General features: G+C 40.2%; 1 protein-coding gene across 2 annotated transcripts in view; it reads right to left on the reverse strand.

Annotated features, from left to right (window-relative positions):
• Positions 1 to 25,032, reverse strand: part of LOC109981673 (protein unc-13 homolog B) — a 66,797-nt gene that overhangs the window by 16,828 nt on the left and 24,937 nt on the right. For both annotated transcript variants that reach the window (XM_065965733.1, XM_065965732.1), the window contains exons 9-21: positions 12,961 to 13,251; positions 12,765 to 12,855; positions 6,632 to 6,678; positions 6,359 to 6,437; positions 4,884 to 4,958; positions 4,580 to 4,799; positions 4,154 to 4,381; positions 3,893 to 4,034; positions 3,489 to 3,658; positions 1,774 to 1,889; positions 1,164 to 1,327; positions 481 to 631; positions 229 to 297 (exon numbers count right to left, since the gene is read on the reverse strand). In XM_065965733.1, coding sequence (XP_065821805.1) covers positions 229 to 297; positions 481 to 631; positions 1,164 to 1,327; positions 1,774 to 1,889; positions 3,489 to 3,658; positions 3,893 to 4,034; positions 4,154 to 4,381; positions 4,580 to 4,799; positions 4,884 to 4,958; positions 6,359 to 6,437; positions 6,632 to 6,678; positions 12,765 to 12,855; positions 12,961 to 13,251 — 1,843 coding nt within the window. The remainder of the gene's footprint in view (positions 1 to 228; positions 298 to 480; positions 632 to 1,163; positions 1,328 to 1,773; positions 1,890 to 3,488; positions 3,659 to 3,892; positions 4,035 to 4,153; positions 4,382 to 4,579; positions 4,800 to 4,883; positions 4,959 to 6,358; positions 6,438 to 6,631; positions 6,679 to 12,764; positions 12,856 to 12,960; positions 13,252 to 25,032) is intronic.

The raw sequence follows: 25,032 nt of genomic DNA on the forward strand, positions 1-25,032 counted from the left end.
TCATTGCTTATGATTGTGTTAGCAAACACCATCAACAGCAGCAGTAGTAAAATATTTTTTTGACTAGAGGTTTATGGATCCCTTAAACTCAAGAAATTATCACAGAGAACTACAACGACTAATTATTAAGAGCTACTAAATAAAACATAAATACTGAACTTTCACTTTTCATTTATACCATCAGTCACACGTGGAGGTTGTAGTTATTTTGAACTGTAAAAATCTTACCCTGTAGGTGGAGAGGTCAATGCGCAAGGAGTTGTGTAGCTGATCTAAAAGCTTAACGAAGCGTTCTTTCTGCATGGGGGATAAAAAAAAATAAAAAAAATTTATGAGATCATGTGAATGGAAATACAAAGACAAATATGTACAACATAGAGGAGACAGAATGTGATTATATATAACCTTTAGAAAAGAAAGAAAGGGCCAGAAATACTTATGTGTGTGTGTGTGAGTGTGTGTATGCATACAAATACAAACCCCAAAATTGGTGGCAGCAAAGCGGTCTGAGGCGGACACATTGGTAGAGGCGGTTGTGTGGGCGTAGAAGGCATTGATATTGGCCAGCAGGGTGCTCATCACTGCAGGGACACCGGGACACATGTACTTGGATGAAAGACAGGCAAAGTGCCTAAAAGAAAAAAGCAGTGACAAAGCTTAAGAAAGACACAGGCAGCATGTCTACTACTACTCCTATTTGTAAGCATAATAAGACCGTCTATTGCCACAGAGAAGAGGATCACAACATTGTTCCACTAGACTGAATAGCCGGGCCCTTATTTGTTCTGCATGTATTCTCTTAAGGGGCTGGTTTTCACCTAATGATCCCTATCAGGAACAGTCATTCCATCTGCCCATCACCTAGCAGCTATGTACTGTATAAGCTAATGGATGGACCATTGAAGTGTGCTTCTGTGAAATATGGGTTCAGCTGTAAGGCATCTGGATGGAGCATGACCCCATCTCAGCCCAATCATAATTGATTTAGCTCCATTTGGAGGACAACATGCGAAGGCAACAGCACTGAGAGGCACTTTGTCAAGGGAGCAAAAAGAAGAGCTAGGAAGAAGAAGAAGAAGAAGAAGGGGGGGAAGGGGTACAAAGAGGGTACAAACACATGGACATGAGCCATGGATGTGGATCCTTTTTTTTCTGTGACTCACGTCATTGCTTGGTAGATTGATTCAATGCCGTAGCGCATGCCAAACTCGTCCACTATCTCCTGAGCGACATCATCAAAGTAAACCTTCCATGCGTCATCCCCACGAGCTTCGGGGATTTTCACCCCACCTTGGCCAAGCACATCAGTCCAGTGATGGAACAGGTTCTGCAGGGAACATACCAAACGTGTGAATTCCATTTAAATAACCTTTTAGAGGTGGACTTAATATGATACGCCTGTAGTGTATGCCCAACGGTTCCTTACACTCTGTTTGTGAGCCACAGAATATTCCTTAAACAGTGAAGAAGGGGGATAGCGTAAATGTTACAAGAGTATTCTTTTCTATTTTAATCTTAACAAAGATCATTCATATCATTTGTCAATGAGGCCCAAGTGCTTGCTATTTTCTGACTAGATTCCAAATAAAAAGTGTAGTAACAACATTTCAGATTATCAAATGAGTCAAAAGTAAACACCAATAGAACGTACAAGAGTTAGACCTTTGGTGATATAGTATTGATAATCAGTCATAATCGTTTTTAAAACTAATTACACTTCTGATCCTGAAATAAAATAACATAATCCTGTATGGCTTCTGTGGGATCAAATACCTCATGCAAACAGGTGTACTGCACATGATATGGTGCCACTTTCTCCTCTCCTTTGATCTCTACGTTGATTTGGAGGCGAATGGCGCCTGACACGGCTGACTTGTCCGTCCTTTTCTCTGTAATCAAACACAAGCACACACACTCTTGAATCATAACTGGATTGGGATGCCAAAACCAAATGTGTGACACGGAGACACCTGTAACAAGGTCTGTTAACACAACAATAATTACAGGCTATTAGCATGGCAGTTCTATTGTAGGTGGTTCAGTTGCTACAGCTTGACAGCAGCTCAGAGCCGCCAATGCTAATAGAAATCCTCCAGCTGATAGTGAGGAAGACAATGGCAGGGGGTTGTATAGATCTGTGCCCTGATCACAGAAGACACTTGAGCTTCTCTGGGGGTGGAGTGCTTGGCCATGCGCCCCTGCTATTTTCCCTGACAGGCTCATCATTAGGGGTAATTTGTACATGTCGGAGGAGCGGTCGATTTCCGACTGGAGTGCTGCTACTTGATAATCACACATCAAGTGGAGAAAGGGGGAGAGAAAGGAGGGGAGGAGCACTACAGGATAGAGATAGAGAAGAAAAATAATGATCTAAGGTATGGAGCATATTACACTTGACTGATTATAAATCAGGTTCAAATTCTTGTGACACCTAATCAACGCAGATTTGCTGTATGGATTATTAAAATAGATATTTAATTGAGCTGCTCATGTCTTTAAAAAAACAACCGCAGATTTATATGCACATTTATACTAAGTATAAGTGTCTTACTGTTCAAGTTAAAGATTTATTATTGCCACTGTGATGTCAATTTGTGCACTTCAATCAAGTAGAAATGGACGTCATGCAATATGAGATGATGCCTTGGGTGAGTAAATCTATCAATTCACTTTTGATAAAAGCTCTTTCACAGCACCCTACTAACAGGAAGATAGTAATTCAGTTATGCAACACTGTTCATCTGCATGACAAAAATGTCAAAAAGAAGTATACTTTATCCTCCCAGCTACTTTTATCTACGCTCTACAACAAGTGCTTATAGAAAATAACAAAAAGCGGACAGATGAATCAGCTTATGTGTACTTGTAAGTGTCTCTATTCTGGCCTGCCCTGATTAAATATCTCCACACTCGGGGGGGGGGAATAGTACAGAGGATTACCATGAAAACAAGTTTTATTTCCAGGAAAAGAGAACAACTGCCAGCAACAACAAAGGGACTTCATAAACAAGCTTTTCAGGGTAAAGCCACTGTTCTCATGGTGGCTAATATGGATCCCAGGGCTAATCATCCCCAGTGTTAAAATGTAACAGTGCAAACAACACATGAGAAATGTAGGTCAAACAAACCACTGACTGGTCTCACTAAATACAGAACTCTTAAAAACAAAAAGAAACACATAATGCGGTAATTTAAATGGTTGGAGTTTATTCACTTACAGGCGGGGGAGGAAAATCTTAAAGGAGGAACTTATTTCCCCCCATGCCAAGAAAAAAACACCTTTTAAATTTTGGACTTTTCTTGATGATAAAATAGGTTGTGTTTCCCATCAATTAACCCAGACAGAGTTATACTGTATGCAGCAGTAAATATCATTGCCTTCAGAAAAAAAGCTGCAGAAGTTCTGCACATTCTGAGTTTGATTTAGTGACTGTAAGTTTATTACCAGTTGGGCTTTATTCATAAAAAGAAAAAAAAGTAGTACTAACCCAGGTTGTACCAGACGTCCATTTCTCCACTCAGTGTTCGGACTTCTATTATACTTTGGCCCAAGAAATCATCAGATTCCCTCTTCAGACGCTGTTTCACCCTTGACTTGATGTCATCATCCTCGTCCCACACACGCACCTTAATTCGGTCGGAGGAATTGTGGCACTCACTAGTACAGAACAAGAATGAAAAAAAAAGAAACATTAACACTACAGACTAATATATGAGAAATTTGTAAGAAGAAAGAGTTGGCAGATTTTTATGATTAACAAGACAAATGGCAAATAGTGAAACTTTTGTGAAAAGAGCTCAACGCCCACATTGACTTACTTAGCTCATTACAGGTAAAGAACTTTTAGTGAAGGTTAAACACACATTTTGGTAAAATATTTGCAAAACTTACAAATGGAACTTCTCCTCCCAGACAGGATTGAGGTTTCCATAAATGGTCTTGGTTCTCTTCTTGGTCTTGCCGACCTGAACAGTCACATAAGGATCACTAGAACCTGTCTTGTCCTTTGCCTGAAGTCCTTGTGCACAAACCACTATTGTAATGATGAAGACACAAAGACAAAAAGAAGAATCATATGTTACACTAATAAGACTGACAGGACAGAACTGTAAGGTTGTGCTTAGGTTAATCAGTTTTCCGTTGGTGGGATACCTGTGATGGTGATCTTGGCTGACCACTTTGAGGTGCCGTCCAGTACACTCTGCTTGATGGTCTTCATCTGCTGTGCATGGGTTGCTTTGCTGATGACGTACACTTCTCTAATAAGTTCAAAGATTTCTGGTTTGTTTCTTTCCCTGATCTTCATCCTGTCTTTCATTGCCATGATTATATTTTGAGTTCGGTCTTCAGCTCCATGCTTGGAGCTTTTCTCCGCAGCACCTAAACATTTGACAAAAAGGTATAAAACAGTATTTTCTCTTAGTTGGTAAGGCATTTGATGACATACTTAAGCTATTAACATTTTGTTAATTCAACTTTTTCAGTGTGAGGAAACATTTTACATAGGTTGCTTTGACTGTGCATGGATAGTAAATACAGTGAGAATGTTTTTATAGTATTAATAAGATTAGTACTCACGCTGTAGGCAGTCAGCATTCAGCAGCTCTTGGCACTTTTCATGGCACTTTACTCCACACTCAGAGCAACGCATGCCTTGGCGGGCTATACCCCACAGCAGCCCCTCACACTCATAGCAGTATGTGGGAGTGGTGGCAGTCCACACCTCAAAGTTATGGGGTGTAGTGCAGGATATAGGGTAGATAAGCGCCTGCAGGGTCTTCTTGTACACATGGTTTTTCTACAGAAGGGATAATATACTCAATTTAAAATAATAATATTTTTTTGTAAAACTGTAAATTTAATTTCACAATGTTATGCTCACCAGCTCCTCGTCTTTGAATGACGACCGTGCAGCCATGGCGGATGTGATTCCTGCCTTCCTGGCTTGGACAAGTGACTGAACAACAGGTGACAAAAGGAAAGTTAAAATTGTATAAATGGACATACAACCCACAACCAAGATCACCTCTAAGTTATTCTATTACATTAATGGTCAGTATTGTTAAAAGGTTGCCCAGAGGTTGTGAGGGTGGTGAGTAGGGTTATTGTAGCATTTTTCCCCATTGATGAAATCTAAACAAATTATCTGAAAACACATGAGGATGTTAACACTCAGGGAAGTAGTAGAGAGCATATTACTAAAAAGGAAAAAGCTGAACTAACATAAATCATATAAAACAAAAACCAAACTCTCAGCCACTAATTTTGTGGGATTGTTAGTAGGGCCCGACCGATATGAGATTTTTGGGTCTGATGCCGATATTAGGGAGAGAATATAAGAGATATCAATATATTGGCCGATATCTTTCCTAGATATATCTATGATCTTTACAGATAAATATAGGTACAGATATACTGATTATTGTGTTAAGCCCTGAATTGCAGTTATCAAACACTTGTGGAAAAGATATGTAATGAAGAACAGATGGTCATTCAACTGGAAAGTAACTGTACATGTACGCGCATCACCGCTTGACACTGGAGAGTGATGACGCTTGTTGTAATCCATATAGTGCCCTCTGCTGGTAAAAATGAACTGCTAGTGTTAAACAATGAAACTCAAATGAAAGGCTATTTGACTGGTAAATAAATCTAGTAATATTGGTACATATCTGCTAAAAGTAGCCGTTACCGATAGTTAGTGGATATGCTAATGTCGGCCGATATTATCGGGTTGGCAATTAATCGATCGGGCTCTAATTGTTAGCATTGCATCTTATCTTGTGATGGTCTTTATTATATACAGTATATGGCTGAGGAGATGGATAAAAATATAAACCAAAAGGTGTTTGAATAGATTAGTGATAACAAAGGTTATTTTAACGATAATATCAAGTAGGAAGAAAAGCTACCCAAGATCAAGATTGAGCATGCAAATATGTAAAGTTGGTGACCAATTCAATCCACATGCTTAAGACATATGTTTAAGGCACTGCTTTTTGAATTGTCCTACTTGATATTTTGAACTTTGGTAGGAAAGGGAGTGGCAACTGGGTTCTATAAACTTACCATAGCCTGACCAAGGAGAGTGAATGCATTCAAGAGAGTTGTGGGAAATAGTTTCAGGTTTAAGAGAGGAGGGAGAGAGATATTAGCAGTCTAATTTCATATTCGTCTCCATTTGTTGATAACAATCTCATCCCAACTTCAGCTCAATGGTTAAATAACTTTGACTCCTTTAAAGGTCTCACAAATAGAAAAAACACAAACATGTGCACACAAAACAAAGAACAAAACAAACAGGATGACATATTGCATAAAGTACACACAGCAAAGGAATGAAAGTTTAGTACTGACCACATCGCTGACCAAGGCGATAGGTTTCTTTTTACGCAGGTCTGGCATGCTGTCAATTCCATACAGACCAGATCCGCCACTAAGCAATGATAAAAATATAAATGAAGAAAAAGGTTCAATAACACAGCAGAGTAAAACAGGACATTATCTTTGTACTTAAAATACAATGACATGAGTACAGTTATAAAGTATCTTAGTATGTAAGATGTCAATTTTTGCTTCTTTCTCAAATTCATGCAAAACTACTACAGGTATAAACAATGGGCAGCTTACCCTGGTTTGACCCAGGCTTGTCTAGCATTGGGTTGGTCATCTCGAACCTACAAGATGGAAGTTGTTAGAAATTAAGCTGATGACCAACAAACAGACTGAGAACTAATTATGCAGATGTTTAAAAAGCTGAATGTATAATGAGAAAATAATGGAAAGTTACATATGGTTGAGTTTAACCCCTTTGATGTTACAGAACATGAAGAGTCAAATCAGAAAAACAGGCAATGATGCCGTTGATACATCGGATCAAATAAATGTTGCAGAAATCTTAATTTTTAGACATAAGGTGAAAGGCATGGTGGCAATGGAGGACCAACATTATACAGATACAAAACAAAAGAGTGAATTTTCTAACTTGCAATGCAAGTGAACTAGAAAAAGTGTTTTATAAATGAAACCTCATAATCTTCTCTTCCACAATCTGCAAAGAAAAATTAAACACAATTAAAAATTACATTTTACAGAAGCTGTAGTGAAGAAAACTACTTTAAGCATATTTTCATGACACTATTAAATAAAAAGACAAACAAACTGACTCAATCCTGTATACATTTAATTTCCATAATTATTACACATAGATTTGCTCAGTTCTATAAAACCTTTCATAAACTAAGTAGTAATTTAAGTCAAAGGAAATTTCCTCGACAATACCTGGAATAAACTCATCTTGAGATTGTGATCCCTGAGATCCTTGAGAGCCATGGGAACCCTGGGACTCCTGAGCAGATCTGGACAGTCTATGACGAGTTTGCTTCTTTTCCCTCAGAATGCGCTGGAAATTAGCTATACGCTCTTTGTGACTGGCATCAGTAGGCTTTCCTGGATTCACCTCATCAAGAACATGGTTTTCCCTTATTGGACTTAATGGCACATCGTCTGTACTGAGCACAGGAACCGGTGAACGAACACCCTCTTTTGCTGGACAATGGTCTGGTGTTGAGTCAAGCTGAGACAGCTTCCCATCTGTTAGGCTCTCTCCTTTACCCTGTGAAATCTCTACAGAGTGATACTCAGATAGTGTGCAAAGAGGGTGGCTTGCTTCATGAGGGGATGCTTGAAGGGAACATGGAAGATTATCCTGTGACCCAACGCAAACTGAAGTCTCATCCTCAAGAATGCAACAGGCAGTTTGGTTGTCTGTTCCACTAACCTCTCGATCTGTATACTCTGTACTGCTTGGCTCCAGTTCACTAGCTTGTCTGACAAAAGGTTGTGATGCATCAGAGCAACAATCATCTGTCACACCATCAGGATGAGATCCTTCCAATTTTTTCAGTGCCCCTTTCAAAGCTGACCTAAAAGTGACCACAACATTGTTAAAAGTAGCTACATCAAAAGCTACATTTGAGGTTTTCGATGTACTTAAATAATCCATTTCAGATGACTCCTGTGATAGAGAGTCTCCTGCTTCGTCCCTGGAAATGCTCTGGTCTGTCCACTCCCTGTCCAAACTGCCAGCAGACCCCAGATCAAGGGTGTCGCCAGATGATGGACAGTCATCGCACAGTGAATGTGGTTCCAAGTAACCATCATCACAGTCGGTCAATAGCAGAGTGGAGCAACTTATACTCCTGGAGGGCTCACTACCAAGTTCATTCATACAAGCATCCATGGTGTGGTAACCAGAACTACGTGAGTATGGACAGTTTGTGGAACAGTCACACTCTAAGTTTTCTACATCAGTTTGCGGTCTGGGGCGCCTCCAGTCCACCATGTTGGAAGAACTTGAAGGATAGCTGAAATGGTGTCCAAACAGCAAAGAGAGATGCTCAGAGCTGTTGTGTGAAGAATGACCAGGTGTGCTGCTTTGCGTCTCCTCAGTAGTGCACCTGTCCCAAACACCGGGACAATTTTCCAACTCATCTTGACTGTTTGCACAAGAGCAGATGTCCTCCTCACTCCACACCCCTTCTCCACTTCTACTCTGGTGCATATGAATAGAAGGCCACGTTGCATATTCTGTGTCACTAGACATAATACCTGCTTCAGGATAGTTGGAACTGAGACATGATGACAAAGAGCTTGTGCTCTGGTAGTCATGGCCATGATGAAGTTCTAGGCAACAGAAATCAGGCTTGGAAGGGACAAAAAGAAGCATATTTGAATTCTTCTCTGAGTTCTGTCTTAGATCCATTTGCTGTTGCTGTTCACTATTTAAATGCCATGGTTTGGTTGTTTTGTGAGATGGTATACATGTTGAATCTTTTCCACTATCAGTGTAATTCAACACTGGACTGGTGCCTCTCCCTTGAGATGTGATGGCATTCAGCCTACCCAGGCTTCCATCCCTGATGCAGGGTGTTTCAGGAACAGGACTAGAATGAGATGCAGTTGAAGCCCCAGCGTACAAATCACCTATCTCACTGAGTACTGCATCTACACAACATGATACTTCATCCACTGAGCCTTTCACAGTTGTTAGATACTGCCTTAGGTCAGAAATTTCCTCCTGGATCTTGTTGATGCCTTTCAGCTCTTTTACGATATGTTCCACTAAGTTACTTGAGCATTGCTCTGCCTCTTCATCCCCCATCTTCTCCTTCCTGTCCTCATTTCTGATCCTTTCAATGAGCCTGGGAATAGTATCCTCCACGACCCTAATACCATTCTGGCAATCAGAACTGGGAGTTAGGTCAGCATTGGAGGCAGAATTCACTGCTGGAAATTTATGAAGGGAGTTATCTTCTGTCCTCTGCAGGGGCTTCTGCATCTTCCTGTGCAGGTGTTTCCCAGGGTTGGGGCTCTGTGATCTTTTCTTCTGCAGGTCTCCTCTCCTCGATGGTGGAAGAAGCTCTGATTTGTAGGGCTCATCCTGTCCGCTGAGGTGTCCTCTTGGGAACATCCTTGAGAAGAAACACTATTTATCAGCATTTCCTACACTTAGCCAAGCCACAGCAACTGCAACTCCCTTTAGCCAATATTTAAAACTTAAAATCACTGAGTGTCTTCATATTGACTGTCAGGATAAAACTGGACAATGAGATATTTTGTTTATGAAGCAGTTAAATATCCAAACATTGATTTAAATATCTATCTATCTATCTATCTATCTATCTATCTATCTATCTGTCTGTCTATCCTTTCAGTAAGAGTCAGAACTTGCAAAGTGAACATTATGCAGCTGCTTAGATCCTGAATTAGGATGTCTTGGAAAAGCAACTCTGTAATTAGATGACATGTCATTTGTCTCCTCTGAGGCTATGCCATTCTTTCACAACCATGCCAGCTGCACTGCTTGATAGATCTGACCCATTACCTACAGAATATACACTATAGGAATTAGGGGTGGGCCAAAATATTGTAGTCCTGACTTGTGTGATACAATTATCAAATTGCTGGTGGCCAAATATTGGTATTTAATAAATAAAACAAATACAACATGGCGCTACAAACAGATTTCCCAGCCAGTTTGACTTACTGCATAACTAGTTCATGGCTCCACTTGGTGGCGCTTATGATATGAATGAGGGTAACCTGAACTGAAGTTAATTGAGCTAAGTTGACAGCGTGATAAAAGAATAATTATAAGACAGTGTGGTAATTTCGTACAGCAGTAAAACTAAATTAACTGATGAAGCGTCTAAAGAGTTGAAACTGACACCATATTGCAGTCAATGAATACATGAATCCTCCACTTTACCATTTTTTTTTTAGGAATTTTGTGCACTGAGGTTAATCACATATTGTGACGTTGCATTATTATCGTCTCTTTTATCGCAGAATCCCTGTTCTTTGTTACCGTCGTGAGTGTGATTTATATAATGTTTATTATATATTTTCTTATCTTATCGTGAGTTATCCTGAGATTACCACCCCTAATATGGATTATTCAATACTCCAAAAATGTAACATAGCGTAATCATAGAGTGACGACAAAGGGAAGTTGACCTACTGGAAGTCAACCACTTTGCAAGATTTATTAAGTCTTATTTAAAATCCAATTACAAAAAAAACATTATTCCATTGCTCCCAAAAGCAAGTCCTGCTGAGATTCCCAAAGGTTTAGACATACACAGAAAATAACACTACTGTGTGGATACTTTAAATTCGACTCAACAGGATTTGTATAAAAGTAGAGCTCAATATAGAGCTGCGTTAGAACTACAGAATGAGTACAGTATTTATTGTCACTGTTCAAGACAAGAGAGTAATAGCTGCAAATACCACAGCCCTTCACTTGAGGTTAAGTCATTGTGCACTTAAGGTGCATGTAACCCTTTGGTAGGCAGAAAAGAACAATCCAGGCTATGTTCCCCATCACTAATGAACTGTTGAATCAATTCAACAAAATAAAAAACAGGGCATGCAGAATTTTACTTAGGAGGATAATTTCTCCCATTTAAATATAAAGTTAAAATGCTTTGTCAATTTCTCACTGCTTCAAAAATAAATATGGACTATGTAAGCTACAATGTACTACAAGCCATCATATAGTATAAAAAATGTATGCCATGCATAATTAAATCAAAGTCTACACGAACTCCAACTTACATGCAACAAAGCACAGAATGTTAATGTTAATGTTTATATTAAAAGGTGAGACTTACCGTGTAGAGAAATAATATAATCAAGAACAATCTGCATGTATCATCTGGAAAGATCCATAAAATCTGCATGGAGGTTTGAATAATAGTAAAAAAAAAATAAAAAAAATAAAAGTAATCTTTTTTCAAAATGTATACCTTGAAATGTTTATTTCTGCATATGTCATTCTTTCTTTAAATAACAAAAATGCAGAAGTGCTGAATCCCTCACCTCTACAACTGGAATGGTCAGTGCGAAAGGGTAGACCACGATTATACAGCAGTTCATCTTCGGTTAAGTAGCAATCCCTCTTTCCCTCCCACCCTCTTGCATGCTTTCTTCACTCTCTCTCTTTCTATCCTCAGCAATGCATTCAACAAGAGGCTAAGCTGACACTGTACCACTGCCAGCTCTCAGTTGTTTTCACTCCTTTCTGTGTAAACATCTGCCAGTTGTTGGTATTTGGCATTTTTCTCTTTCTATTCTTTAAAAAGTGAAAACATTTGTGATCAGAACCACAAGTTATCTTGTTACCATGCTCGGTGTAAAGAGTGAAGAGAGTGAAAGATTGCAGCTCTGTCATATCAAATATATTGAGGCTGATACTTTAAATGGGTCCTGTAGTCAGTCCCACTTTCTGTTCATCCAATATTTTTAGTTAGTAAGCAATGGAGATAGTTGTACAATGTCAGTTCTAGGTTACTTATTGTATCAGTCACTGTAACACTGCTAGACAGATTAACGGCCAATTCTTATTCATAACAGTCGTCTTATGATTAAGTCGTGTGTCCTAAGTGTTTCTCTTCATCCTGTAATAAATGACAGATTTCACCCTTACTTCAGTATATATACTGATACAATCATCAGCCATCACACCCGACCACTACATGCAAACCAATCATACTAATGTAGCTTATATACGAGCTACTCCATTACTGCCGTAAAAACCCTAATCAAGGGGATGAACACCAATGGGCTGAGAGATTCTGATGGTATCATTGTGACCGCCCTCTAAAGATTTGTGAGGGGACTTAGAAGTAGGATTACATTCAAAATCTGTTGACATGTCAAGGATACAAATTCTGGTACACAACACTGGTTTCATATCATGGTTTATCATTCATTTTGTGAAAGAACACTGTCTCCATAGATGATGTTGAAACAATAAAAATGATCCATCTCAGAAGAGGAGTGATTGAGTTATGAGAGAGTAAACAAGTCTCATAGCAGTGGCATGAAAAGAGATTAAAACAGCAATGAAGACTGATTCTGAGAAGCACTTAAAATCTAGCATTTGCTTGAGGCATAGCTGCGCATTTCACACCTTCAAGTCTGAATAACTACGAGAGATGGAGGTGCAAGCATTTTTGAAGGACAATAAAATGCAGTTGTATTTTTGTGTACAATTTTGGTGCATAATCTTAAACATGAAAGATGTTAAACTCAACCATTTTCAAAGAATTGCATGTGTCATTGCATTTCTGTTCATTCATGTGTAATATTTCATGTGTATGAAATAAGTTAGGACACAGGAAGAAGAAGGGTTGGACATGGGAGGTGATGAGAGAGCAGGATATTGGTGGAGGAACGAAAGCACAACAATTCTTACCTCCCTTAGTTGAACCCTGACTTTATTAATGGCCTTCAACCACTGCAGTCTGGAAGGGGAAAAGGGTAGTGGAGGGCCATCATCATGGAACCTAGGTTGCATGAATAAAAAAAAAAAACATGGCACAAATTGTTCAGTTTCCATGCATATAATACACATAAATATATATAAATATATTATTAAGAAAAAAACAAACCTTTTCATTTTAGAAGACCGTCTCTCTAGAGTTTCATTTTTCAGGCCCAGCCCTACTTCGGGGGACGGCCTCTGTATCCCTTTCTCACTAACAGAAGAGTGTCCATTTGTGGGAGGATGTCCATTGGTGCGTGGCTGCTCGTTGTTGGAGGGATGAATGCTACTACTGTGATAGGAGTGGAAGGACTCCTCCAGTTCTGAGCCTCCAGTGCTCTCCTGGCCAGTCTCACTAAGCTGGGAACTGGTCTGGCTCAGGTTTCCTGACGACCCAAACCGACTACTTTCCACAGGACTACAATGGTGTAAGAGGAATGAGGAAAATATTCAGTTGTTAGAATCAATTTCTTAGACAAGATCAGGTTCAAAAAGCACTTCTGAACATTTTCGTGGTTGGTTCTCTCAATAACTAGTTTTTGGGCTGTATAAAAAAAGTAAGAGATCTAAGAAAAATAAATATACTACACTAACTATTAAGGACATGACTACTTGTATTAAAAGCCTATTTGAATTATTAGTTGTTTTAGTATGAACACACCACATCATTCCCTAAAAAGACACCCAACCTTGCCGGGAGGCTGATGCATGTTGTAAAAACAATGAAAATGTAAAGATCACATAAGGGTCTGGTCTATCTTGTGGTGCGAGGTTTAAATCCATTGTAACTGCTACTGTAGTCATTATTATGCACACAATTACATCAGCATATTCTATTGTCAACCATTTAATTTAAGCATACAGGCTACAATGGTTAATATACTGAGTTGACTTGGGTGTTGGGAAATTTTACTTTTTATAAATGTAAAACAAATTAAATATTTAGAAAAAGCATTAAAAGGTTTACATTTTTTGGTTAAATAGTTAGGATATGTATATACAAAATTTAAGTAAATAGATAAAAAGTCATTAAAAAAAATCCATCATCTAAAATAAAATACAACACTCCTCAGAATTCCATGCTCAAACAACATTTACATAATTCATAACGCCCATATATCAAGTTTATATATCTGATCTTAAATAATGTGTTTTCACTCAAAAATAGCAAATATAGCTGAATAAATTATATCAATTCAATAATACTGTCTGGCTAGTTAAATTCACTTGAAAATTCTTATGGTATTAGAAATATGTAAACTTGTCTTGGAATTCTGTTATGAAATTGCAAACCCTATTTCTTAAAAGTTGGAATTTTGTGTAAAATGAAAATAAATACAGAATGTGATGAAATGTTGAAACTGAGAAATTTCACTATGATAGCAAAATGACATATATATATATATATATATATATATATATATATATAAAAAAAAAAAAAAATTTGCCAGCAACACCTTTCAGAAAAAGGCTTATTATCAGACCTGGGTAACTATCACATTTGTGAAGACTCCATTAATGTTTGGTTTGAAGCAAGATATGCTGCCAAATGAACGACTTCTTTTTCAGGGAAGATCCTTCCTATTCAAGCAAGACAATGCCAAACCACATTCTGCACCAATCACAGCAGTGTGGCTCTACAGTCGAATTGTTCAATTGATAAACTGGCCTCCTCCAGTTCCGACTTGTCCCCCCCATTGGAAATGTTTGAATCGTTTTAAAGCATAAAATACAGCAAAAGAAATCCTGAACTACTGAATAGCTGAAATCCTACATCAAGCATGAATGGTAAACAATTAATTTTCAAAATTTCGAGGAACTAATCTCCTTAGTTCCCAAACTCATAAAATCTTGTTAAAAGAAGAGGGAATGCAACAGGGTAGTAAGCAAGACCATGGGCCAACTTTGCTAAAAGGTGTTGATGGCAAAATTTTAAAAATAGTCATTTAATTTTTCTAAAATAGAAAAATTGCTAAGTTTAAACATTTGATATGTTGTCTTTGTGCTACTTCCAATTAAATATAGAGTTTCAATGTTTGGAACATCAAATGTTTGAATTCTGTGATTATTTTAGTTTTAAACAACATCCTAACTTTTTAAGAATTTGGGTTCATGGACAATTTTACAGAGACTACACACAAAAACTCCTCCAAGAATACACACTTCCACAGACATACAAATGTTCAACTAAATACGAAATAAAACTAGTGAGGATGAATCGCGGAGCTGGACAGGGAAAACATGTTTTGTCATGTCAATGCATCATAAATGGTATGGGGGAATGCCATTTATTATGGTTCTACTAGCCTTTTGGCATTCAATAGATCCTTCTTGGCCTGGTTGTCCAGCTGCACTCCAGAGGTAGGACCTGCAGAAGGGTATGTTTCTACAAGCCTTTCCTCCTCCTTTGGGACCAAGGATGCTGAAGGATCTACTTCAGGAGTGGAAATGCAAATCTGGGGGTTTGTTTTACCATCAGTAGAACCTACCGATTCATTTATTGGGGGATCAGGTGTTGCACTCTTTTTTACAGTATGTGTTTCAACACTTGTAGGCTTGCTCGTTTTTGGTTGAGATGTTATCACTTGGACACCTAGAGGCTTGGGTGGCTCTGCCTGCCAAGGAAAACTTATTTTAGTCCCAAATAATGAAGTTGTGGGCTGCTCTTGTTTCCCTGCAACAGGCTTTTCCTCTTGAAACAGGCTCCCAGAAAGGGTTTTTAATCCCAAAAACAAACCACTGCCTCCTTCTGCTTGAGCACCTGATGGTATTGTTGGTGAAAACAGTGATCCAAGAGATTTTCCTGCATCACTCTGTGTCGATATAAAACCAAACAGAGACTTGACTTGAGTTTGATCTTCATTGTTTGGCAACTGATTAACTGGAGGAGATGTATTCATATTTTCAGCACCAGTATCAGGTGGGACTGATTTGTCTTTACTCTGAGGCTCTCCTTCAATGACTAGGGGCTTTTCATGTATCTGATGTATCATCTCTAAATCAACAGCAGACTTGTCTTTTTCAGTATTATCCACTTGATTTGTTATTTCAAATGCAGGACTTATTGAAGTCTTTGTTACAGCAGACATTTGTGTACAAGCTGCCTCTGATTCCAGAGCACTACTGCAAGTTTGGATTTCAGATATGACTTTATTATTATCTGCTAGGGTGTCCACAATTGTATTTGGACTACTCTCTATGCTAGGTGGAGGTCTTTTTGGTGGCACACTTTCATTCTTAACCCTTGACTGCTGAGCAGTGCATGTTGTTGGTCTGGGCTCAGGTGGCACTGGTTCAAATGACTTGGGTGGTTGTCCCATACTCCCAAATAAAGATCCTCCTATGCCCCCAAGTATTGATGCTCCAGTCTGTGTTCCTGCAGTCTGAGCAGGGACCCCTCCAAACATTCCTCCAAGCAAAGAACCACCAGGCTGTGCTGTTGCTGCAGATCCCCCAAACATACCACCTAGTAAAGATCCACCAGTTTGGGGACCTGGTTTGGCGGTAGGCCCTCCTCCAAACATCCCGCCTAATATTGACCCTCCACTTGTGGGTGGAGTTGTTTGAGAAACAGACTGAGGAGCAGACCCCTTGAATAAACCTCCCAGTAACGACACCCCTGTCTGGGGAGCTGCTGTCTCTGTATTTGATCCTCCAAAAATACCTCCTAATAATGATGCTGCAGCCTGCGCAGTAGAAGCTTGGGATGCTGGTGAGTTCTGCTGCTGCGAAACCTCAATTGGTGCAACTGTCGGTTTAAAAAGAGAGGACATAAAGCCTGTAACTGTTTCTGCTGATGATTCACTGAAAGATTTATCTGACTGTGGAGGCTTTTCCTGCTCCTGGTCCACAGCTGTTGTTGACAGTGTGATCCGTATTTGATCTTCAACTTTAGGCAGTATGGTATCTTGATTCAACTGACTACTCAGAATTTCTGGTGTTGCAGGTTGTTGTGCTTCCTCCGATATTTCAGAGTCTTTAGACATAATATTATTAGCTAACAAAACTGGCTTTTCTGCATCTTGGCAACAAACTTCTTCAATGATGTTGTCACTTCTGGGTAGAATTTCCCCAAGACCCTGAACTGCACCATCAGGTCTCTGCAGTGTTTCTGCCAGCTCCTTGATTTTAGTAGTAGTATCAATTTCAGATGTCCCAGCTACCACTGTATCAGTTTTACTGTCATCACACTGTTTTGTTTGATCAGTTTCAACTAATGAAGTGTTGGTAATAGCTGCTGTTTTCCTTTCATCATTACACTTTGGCACAGTTGCATTGGTTGTTGTGGGTGGATTTGGAGGAACAATATCTCCCGGAAGAGGTGAACCAGCAGTAGTTGTTTGAGACAATGTTTCCCCCAAAATACCTCCCAATATAGAGTTACTGTTTGGGGATGAAGAAGTCTGGTTGGCAGACCCACCAAACATTCCACCAAAGGATCCACTTGACTTAGGTCCTGAAATTGAATTAGCTGATCCTCCAAATATCCCACCTAAAATAGACCCACCACTTTGAGATCCAGCAGCCTGGGGAGCAGATCCCCCAAATAAGCCTCCAAGTAGGGATGTTCCTGTCTGAGGTCCTGCTGTCTGGGGAGAAGGGCTTCCAATCTTTGTGGGGCAAACCTGAGGAGATTGAGGAGCAGCCTGAGGAGTAGACCCTCCAAATAAACCACCTAGTACTGATCCTCCTGTTTGAGAAGCTGTTTGAGGTGATGGACCACCAAACATTGTCCCCAAAAGAGAACCTCCAGGCTGTGAAGAGGGCTGAGGGGAAGAACCTCCAAACACAGAAAATAAACCTTTTGCTGGTTGGTCCTTGGGACTTGATGATACAGTTGTAGACCCTGTAGGTGAAGGACCTACAGTGCTGGGCCCAGAAAATAATGAAAGTAAACTTTTTCCTGGACTATCTGAAGTAAATACAGATTGCGTGGATGAATTCTGTGAGCTTGATCCACTGATCATAGACAAAATTGCTGAAGCTGTTGATTCTTTAGAGTGAGCAGGGTCCTGAGATGTGCCTTCTGTGCTTGTTTCCTTTAGTACAGTGACACATTCTGTATTTGGTTTCATAGATGCAATATCAGTGCCTTTAATTGTGGTACTTTCTTTAGTATCTATAGTAGTATCAGTCAATTTTATATCTTGAACGTCACTTGATATTTCACTGGTTGCTGCAGCTGTGGGGACATTACTATCAGAATCAGATGGCATTTGGGAAGGACTTTTTTGTGCATCAGTAATAGTCAGGTCTATGGTAGTAGTAGCAGATGATGCATTTGGAGTTTGTGGTTGTGGAGGGGACACAACATCATTAAAAACAGAAAGTATACCCTTTGCAGGTTCATTGGGTGCTGTAGCTCCTGCAGACGAGGGCACATTTTTACATTCACTAGCTCCTGGTGTTTCAGGAGTACTGGGCCCACTAAACATTGAGAACAAAGCTTTTCCTGGACTTTCACTAGTGGTAGACAAGCCACCAAATATTCCCCCAAGAACAGAGGGGGCTTGCTGCCCTGGTGGTTGAGGCTGTACTTGTGGTTTAGATTGTGTCTGAGGGTACTTTTGCTGTTGATTTTGTGATTGTGCTACACGTTGGTTAGATGATGATATTGGTGGCTGAGGTTGTGAAGTACTGGAGTCACTAAACATGGACAAAAGCCCCTTCATTGGGCTCTCTGTTGAACTTGATGACCCAGGCAAAATACCCCCTAAGAATGACCCTGCTTGAGACTGTTGGGGGCTAGGACCACCAAACATCGAAAGGAATCCTGTATTTGGGGGATCTTTAGGAGGAACAGGTTTCTGTTGTGGTACCTCAGCAGAAGGCTTGGTCTGAGGAGGAGGCTGCTGAGGACTTGATCCTCCAAACATGGATAATAAACTTTTACCAAGTGATTCCTGTTGAGGAGGTTGGGGAGCACTTGTTGGATATGTTTGAGGCAAGGGCCCAGTTTTAGGGGAAGCTTGCTGGGGATTTGGCCCACTAAATATTGATAATATACTCTTTCCAAGTGATTCTTCTTGAGGAGCTGGGGTTGATTCGGGTGTTTGAAATGTAGGTACAGAATGGGCAGCTGCTGTTGATCCTGTCAGCATCTCACCAATAGAAAATCCAAACAGTCCACCAGATGGTTTAGTTCCAGATTCTTGTTTTGACTGTCCTGTAAGTGTCACAGTTTCTGATTGGCTTGTAGCTGGGCCTTTGGAAGAGTTTTGAGACAATGGTTGAGATATACTTTTTCCAGGGGGTAGGCCCTGTGCGGGCCTAGAGTTACCACTTTGATCCATTGTTTGTTGTCTTTGTATACCCTTGGGTTTAGGTGCTGATGACAGTGAACCATCTGTAACACTAGGTTTTATTTGCTGTTTTTGAGATGGAGAGGGGTCAGTGTTAAATAGGCTGCTAATTGATCCAAAGAGATTTGAGACTCCGACAGGCTCTTTATCCGTAGGAGCACTGTCTTGTAAGGAAGCTGTGCTCCCAGTTTTGCTGGGCTGATTAGTGGATGTCTGGAAACATTTCTGTAGATCTGATTTTGGTTCTTCTATTCTAACTGCAGATTTGAGAAAGTTCATAAAGCCTGCCTGTGGTTGTTCAGATGATTTCTCCACTGGTGTTTCCAGTGGCTTATCAGATTTAATATGTCCTGAAGATTCTGGTTTAACAAGACATTCTTTTGATCCTAGAGGTGCTGTAACATCTGGCTGCGGTGGTGGAGTTGCTTGTTGTACCATGGTAGCTTGACGTGAAAGTCTTGGTTTCGGTGAAGTTGTATGTGATTGTATTGGGGGATGAGTCACTTGAGCAGTTGTTGGTACTGTGGGCAAGATTCTCCCTTGTGTCGTAATGGGCCTTTGAATTGTGTTTTTAGCAATTTCTGGTTCTGGAGTCACAACAGCAATAGGATCTTCTTTAATGATCTTTGACTTTAGACTTTGGAAACCTGATGAAAGAATGTTTTTTGAATTTTTGTCTGGAGCTTGGTCATTGGAGGATATGCCAGTTTTGTTTGTTTCCACCTGTGGTACTTTACCAACAAAAGAGGATATGAGAGAAGAAATCTTTTTGACTTTAATATTGGGTTTTTCTTCTCCCGGAGACACTCTCTTCCTCCATTCTTCCTCTAATACATCGTCTACATGCTTTACTGTAACCCCAGAGGATGAGCGACGCCGTTGGCATGGTTGGTAACAGTTGTAAAGTAACTGCTGATTTGAAGTTGCAGTAGGAGTAGTGTTCAGAGAAACAGCAACCTTTTGAGCAAGAAATGCCTTCATTTCCCGGTTATTCCAGAAGGGACCAATGTGGTCTCTATTGTGACAAGAAAGATCAATAACATCTTCATATTGGTCTTCGTAGACATAACTCTGCTGTCTTGGATCCATCCTAACTTTGTTTAACCTATAAGACGCAAAATCAAGACCCTGTTGCCCTTGTGACAGAAATGAATTTTCAAACATTTCAGAGAACTGCTCCAGATTTAAATTCATGATCTGATTTCCTTTCCTATAGGCAGCAGACAGATCTAGGGGGGCATTTAAAAGTTGACAATCATTATGCTCCTGTCCAGGTAACCAAAGAAGCTCATCCTCATTATATAGGGGTATTTTAAAACCACAGACACAAACCATTTCATTTTGCAGCCAAGCACTGGGAAAACTATCTAATTTTGGGGCATTTTCCCAGGACTCCCCCTCAGGGGTACATGCATACACGTATTCCCCTGCAGCATCTGTAAGCAAGGCATAAATATACTCATGATCTGTGTAAACAAAATAGCCACAGTCACCGTCTTCTGCTGGCCACCACATTCCTTGCTCCAAAAGTGAAAGCCATTGCTGATACCATTCTGTGTCTTCGAGGTACTGGGAGTCTTCCATCTCCACCTTGGCACCTGGAGGACAGTTTGAATCTATTGGTCTATTCAAATTTAACCGACTCTGATGAATCATGCCATCAGTATGAAAACTTTGTCGGGCTGCATTATCCACGTCATATTGCCAGTTAGCTGAATATGATAAGCTTGGCGCAGTCTCCTCGTAATAGCCTTCATGATATGAAACTCCATTCAAGCTGTAAGTACTACCATCACTAAATGAGTGGCATTTCCCAAACTTTGCATTAGTCTGTTTGGTAGTTAGGTTCAACACACCCTCTACAGTGGGGAAATATTCCATGTTTCCCAAGTCTTCATAGCTGTTCCATAATTTTCTCCTGGGATAAGAATTCTCATTCCTTGAGCCATCTAACTGGTAATGTCCAATTTGCTCTTGGGGACAAACAACATTTTGCCATGGCATAGAGGACTCAAATGGCTGATATATATCTGCGGACCTGTACTGAAGACCAGAAGCCTGTATTAATCCACTTTCACTTCTCTTCCTATACATTTGATCATCTCCCTGGAATTGATAATTCAGGAACTCATTCTGAAAATGCTGCCATAGAGTACTTTCACGGATCCACTGATTTTCATCGTAAGTAGGACTTATTCTATTAGGAGAAAACTGACCTTCGTGTAGACTTTGCCTGGTAGCACCATAAATAGAGGAATTGCTTCTGTCAAAACATGGCGGAGTGTTCATTGTATTGTTTTGTAAAAGTGAATGAATGTTTCCTGTACTATAAGCCATTGGGCGAACTGGCTGAAGTGAGCCTGTATAATATAACTGTGATAAATTGCCAGTGCTTATTGATGAGTTTGATGCCTGAGTCTGAAGTGATCTTGCAAAAGTAGCTGATGTTCTTAGGTCTAAACTCTCAGCATCAATTGAAGCAGGTGCACTGATTAAAGCATGTCTGCTCTGTCCTGAATTGAGAGAAATAGGTGGATGTCTTTGACAGCTGCCACCCTGAAGGTCAGTGGAAACACTCACTGTGCCTTTTGTCAACCTAGTTGAGGGCAACTCTTGTTCTGCATTCTGACCTGACAACCGGCCCTGTTTATGATTAGAAGGATTCTCTGTAACATTTTTACTGAACAGTTCAGATAAAAATCCTTGCTTGGCAGTTTGTGGAAGAATTTTCTCTTTCACTGCATGTTCTTGTGGCTGTTGGGTTACACTAGTGTGCAACTTTGTTTGAAGTGGGGTCTTTGTTGTGACTGTATTTTTGGCATTTTGATGCAGTAATTGTCCTGTCAATGGCTGGCTACTTGTATCAATGTTTTCAGACGATCTTGTTAACTTGTTAAATAATCCTGAGAGAACTCCAGCACTTGCGGTTTCTGACTGTGTTGCATTATTGTGGCCACTTTGCACTTTGTCTTGTTGTGTCTCATGGATGATTATGGGCATTTGTTGTTGGGCCACATTTTCTGAGGAGGATTTGAATAGTCCAGAGAGAAGGCCATGACTTGTTCTTTGTCCTGAGCTATTTTGTGGTTGATTTTGGAAGGATGATGGGTTGTTTCTTGCTTGCTCATAACTTGATTTGCTTGGAGTAACTGCATGCAACTGAGCCGTTGGCTGTTTTTGTGTGTTTATGTTGTCTGCTGAAGCAAATTTAAAAAGGCCAGATAAAAGAGTACCTTGCTGGGCTGGTGGTTGCTGGAGTGGAACCGTTTGTTGACGGGTAAAGCCTGGTTTACTCGTCTCCTGCTGGACAACTTGCTGACTCAATGCTGTGTTCCTAAGATGAGGCCCTTGGTTTGGAGTATTCTGTTGGTTGAAATCTTTTAAGTTACTTTGAAGACTGCTTTGTTGGTGATCACCTGTTTGTGCGCTTGATATATTCTCAGATGATGTAAACTTTAGCAAGCCTGACAACAGCCCCTTTTTCTGAGGTTGTTTTTGAGTTTCATCAGAGGCCTGCTGATGATCAGAGTAATTGTCAGCAATGTTCCTTTGCTTTTCAGCTTCAGAAAGCTGTGTGTTACATGGTATATCTTCTGTTGATGAATACTTCATTAGCCCCCCAGCCTGTGAAGCTGATGAACGTTGTTGTGGGGAAGGTTGATGATGAAACTGTGAGGGGCTGCTCCTCTGTGATTGATTGTTATTGAATACCTGCTGTGGCGAACTCCCTTTTAGGTCACTGGTGGAGCCTAAATTAAACAGTCCAGATAGCAGTCCTCCTTGCTTGGGCTGATTTGAGCCTGAATGTGAGATATCCTCAGCAGAGCCTCTTTTAAAAATACCTGTCAAAAAACTTTGTGATTCAGTCTGATTAGGAGCTTGATGCTGCATCCCATGAAGGGCTGCTGGTGGTTTCTGATTTGTTGCATGTTGTGAAAGTGAGCAAGATGGCACTGTGCTGTTCTGAGATTGCTGAATATTGGTTAAAATTGGATTTGAACCAGAGGGAACAGAGGTAGGGTTAAATATGCTTGACAACCATCCTTTCTCTGAGTTTTCTTGTGTTAAGCTGGCAGAGGCTGTCAAAGTTGAACCATGATATGATTGCCCAACATTTTGTGTGTTCATTGTGGCACTAACATCTTCACTGGATGCAAACTTTAAAAAGCCAGACAGCATTCCTCCTTCTGCTTTGGGATGTTGTTGTGTGGAGACATTTTCAGAAGATAGGAAAGGCAGTTTAAACTTACTACTCAATGATGGGTCCTCAACTGGTTTCTCCAGTCGAGGTTCACCAGTTGATCTGAACACTGGATAAACTGCCATAGGTGGAGCTCTGTGAGGTAGCACAGGAACAGCAGGAGTGATTAATGAATTTAATGAACTGATGAATCCAGGATTGGTTGACTGTGTTAGGCCTGGTGTCCTTGCTGGTCCCTGAACAGGTCCAGTTCCCTGTTTGTAATTTTGATGTTTTTGTCGTTCATATGTGTTTTCATCTTGTTTTTGTCCAAAATGTTTCTCTTGTGATGAAAATCTTAGCTTTTCTGATTTTCTATTGTCAACTGCTGCTACAAACTGTTTACCTTGATTTGTACATTTGTCGTCCCAGTGTGTTAGGCTTTGAGTATTTGCAGACTCTGTTTCCTGTTTGTACTCTGCCGAGTTTCCATTATCACCTGCAGAAAATAGCTTTAAAGGATTAAATTTCCCCAAGACTGCATTTCCTGGAGTACTTTGAGATTTTGAAGCAAATTCAGGTACATAGTCATTTTTACTTGTTTGAGTCTGACTCCCCATGGGAGCTTTTGTTCCTTGATAATGACCTTGTGTCTTGGCATCATTTGATGGCTGACGTGGCACAGAACTGAATGACTTTTCAGGAGAAGGTTCTACTGGAGATACAACAGCTACAGGAGCTGTGCTATTTGATTTAGGAATAAAGGAAAATATTTTTGTAAGTCCAGTTTGTGGAGGTTGGGCAGATGGTGCTTGCGGACTCTGGACAGGCTGTTTCAGGCCTCCTCCAACTTTGTTAGTGAAAGAAGAAAATAGTGAGCTCATGGCATTCTTCACTGGATTAGTCTGGTCAGATGGAGTGTGTGATTGGGTATCTCGTCTTGGATCTTTTAAACTATTATGGTCCTCTCCAAAAGAATCAGTTCTAATGCTACCTTGAGAAGATAGCCTAGATTTGCTTGATTTAGGAAGGGAGCCATACTTGCTTATCTCCTCTTCTTTTTCAGCAAGGTATTCAGAGACTGTTTCAACAAGACACTGAAGCTCATCCATAGGGTCTACGTATTCATCACTGGGTTCTTCTACAGGAGACAGCATTGCCTCTGAAGCCCAACCACCAATCTTAGCTTTACCACACTTCTTCTCTCTGAGACCTTGAGAATTTTCCATGTGACCCTCGTATGAATATAAGTACTTATCTTTGTAATGTCTTGCATTCTCTGGTTGGAAATCAATCGGTTTAAAGGCAAAATCATCAATATCCTCCTCTGCTCCTATAGGGAAGTGCATATCATCAGAATTCTCTAAATCAAAATCAAACCTGTCCCTCATTCTAGCATCTTGCTCTTTCTTGTATGCCACATAATTTTCCAAAGTGCTGTTCAGCTCATTCTTAGCCCACATCCTTGTCTTGTAGAGGAGCCCATTCTTGTATGGCCTGAGGCATGAACTCAGACGCTCCTCCTCTTCCTGCATCTCTGCAACCTGTCGCATGAACAGCTCCCCTCTCTTCTCACGGGGCAGTGCAACGTTAGAAGGTAAAGCCTCTTCTCTCATTTTGTTTGGACCGAGCAACCCTCCCGGGTCCCTTATCTTTTTCTTTCTCCGCCGATCAATAGTGTCATAACCTTCAGGGTATGTGGCAGGCAGAAAACCAC

The sequence above is a fragment of the Labrus bergylta genome, chromosome 17 (genome assembly GCF_963930695.1).
Source record: "Labrus bergylta chromosome 17, fLabBer1.1, whole genome shotgun sequence".
Lineage (NCBI taxonomy): Eukaryota > Metazoa > Chordata > Actinopteri > Labriformes > Labridae > Labrus > Labrus bergylta.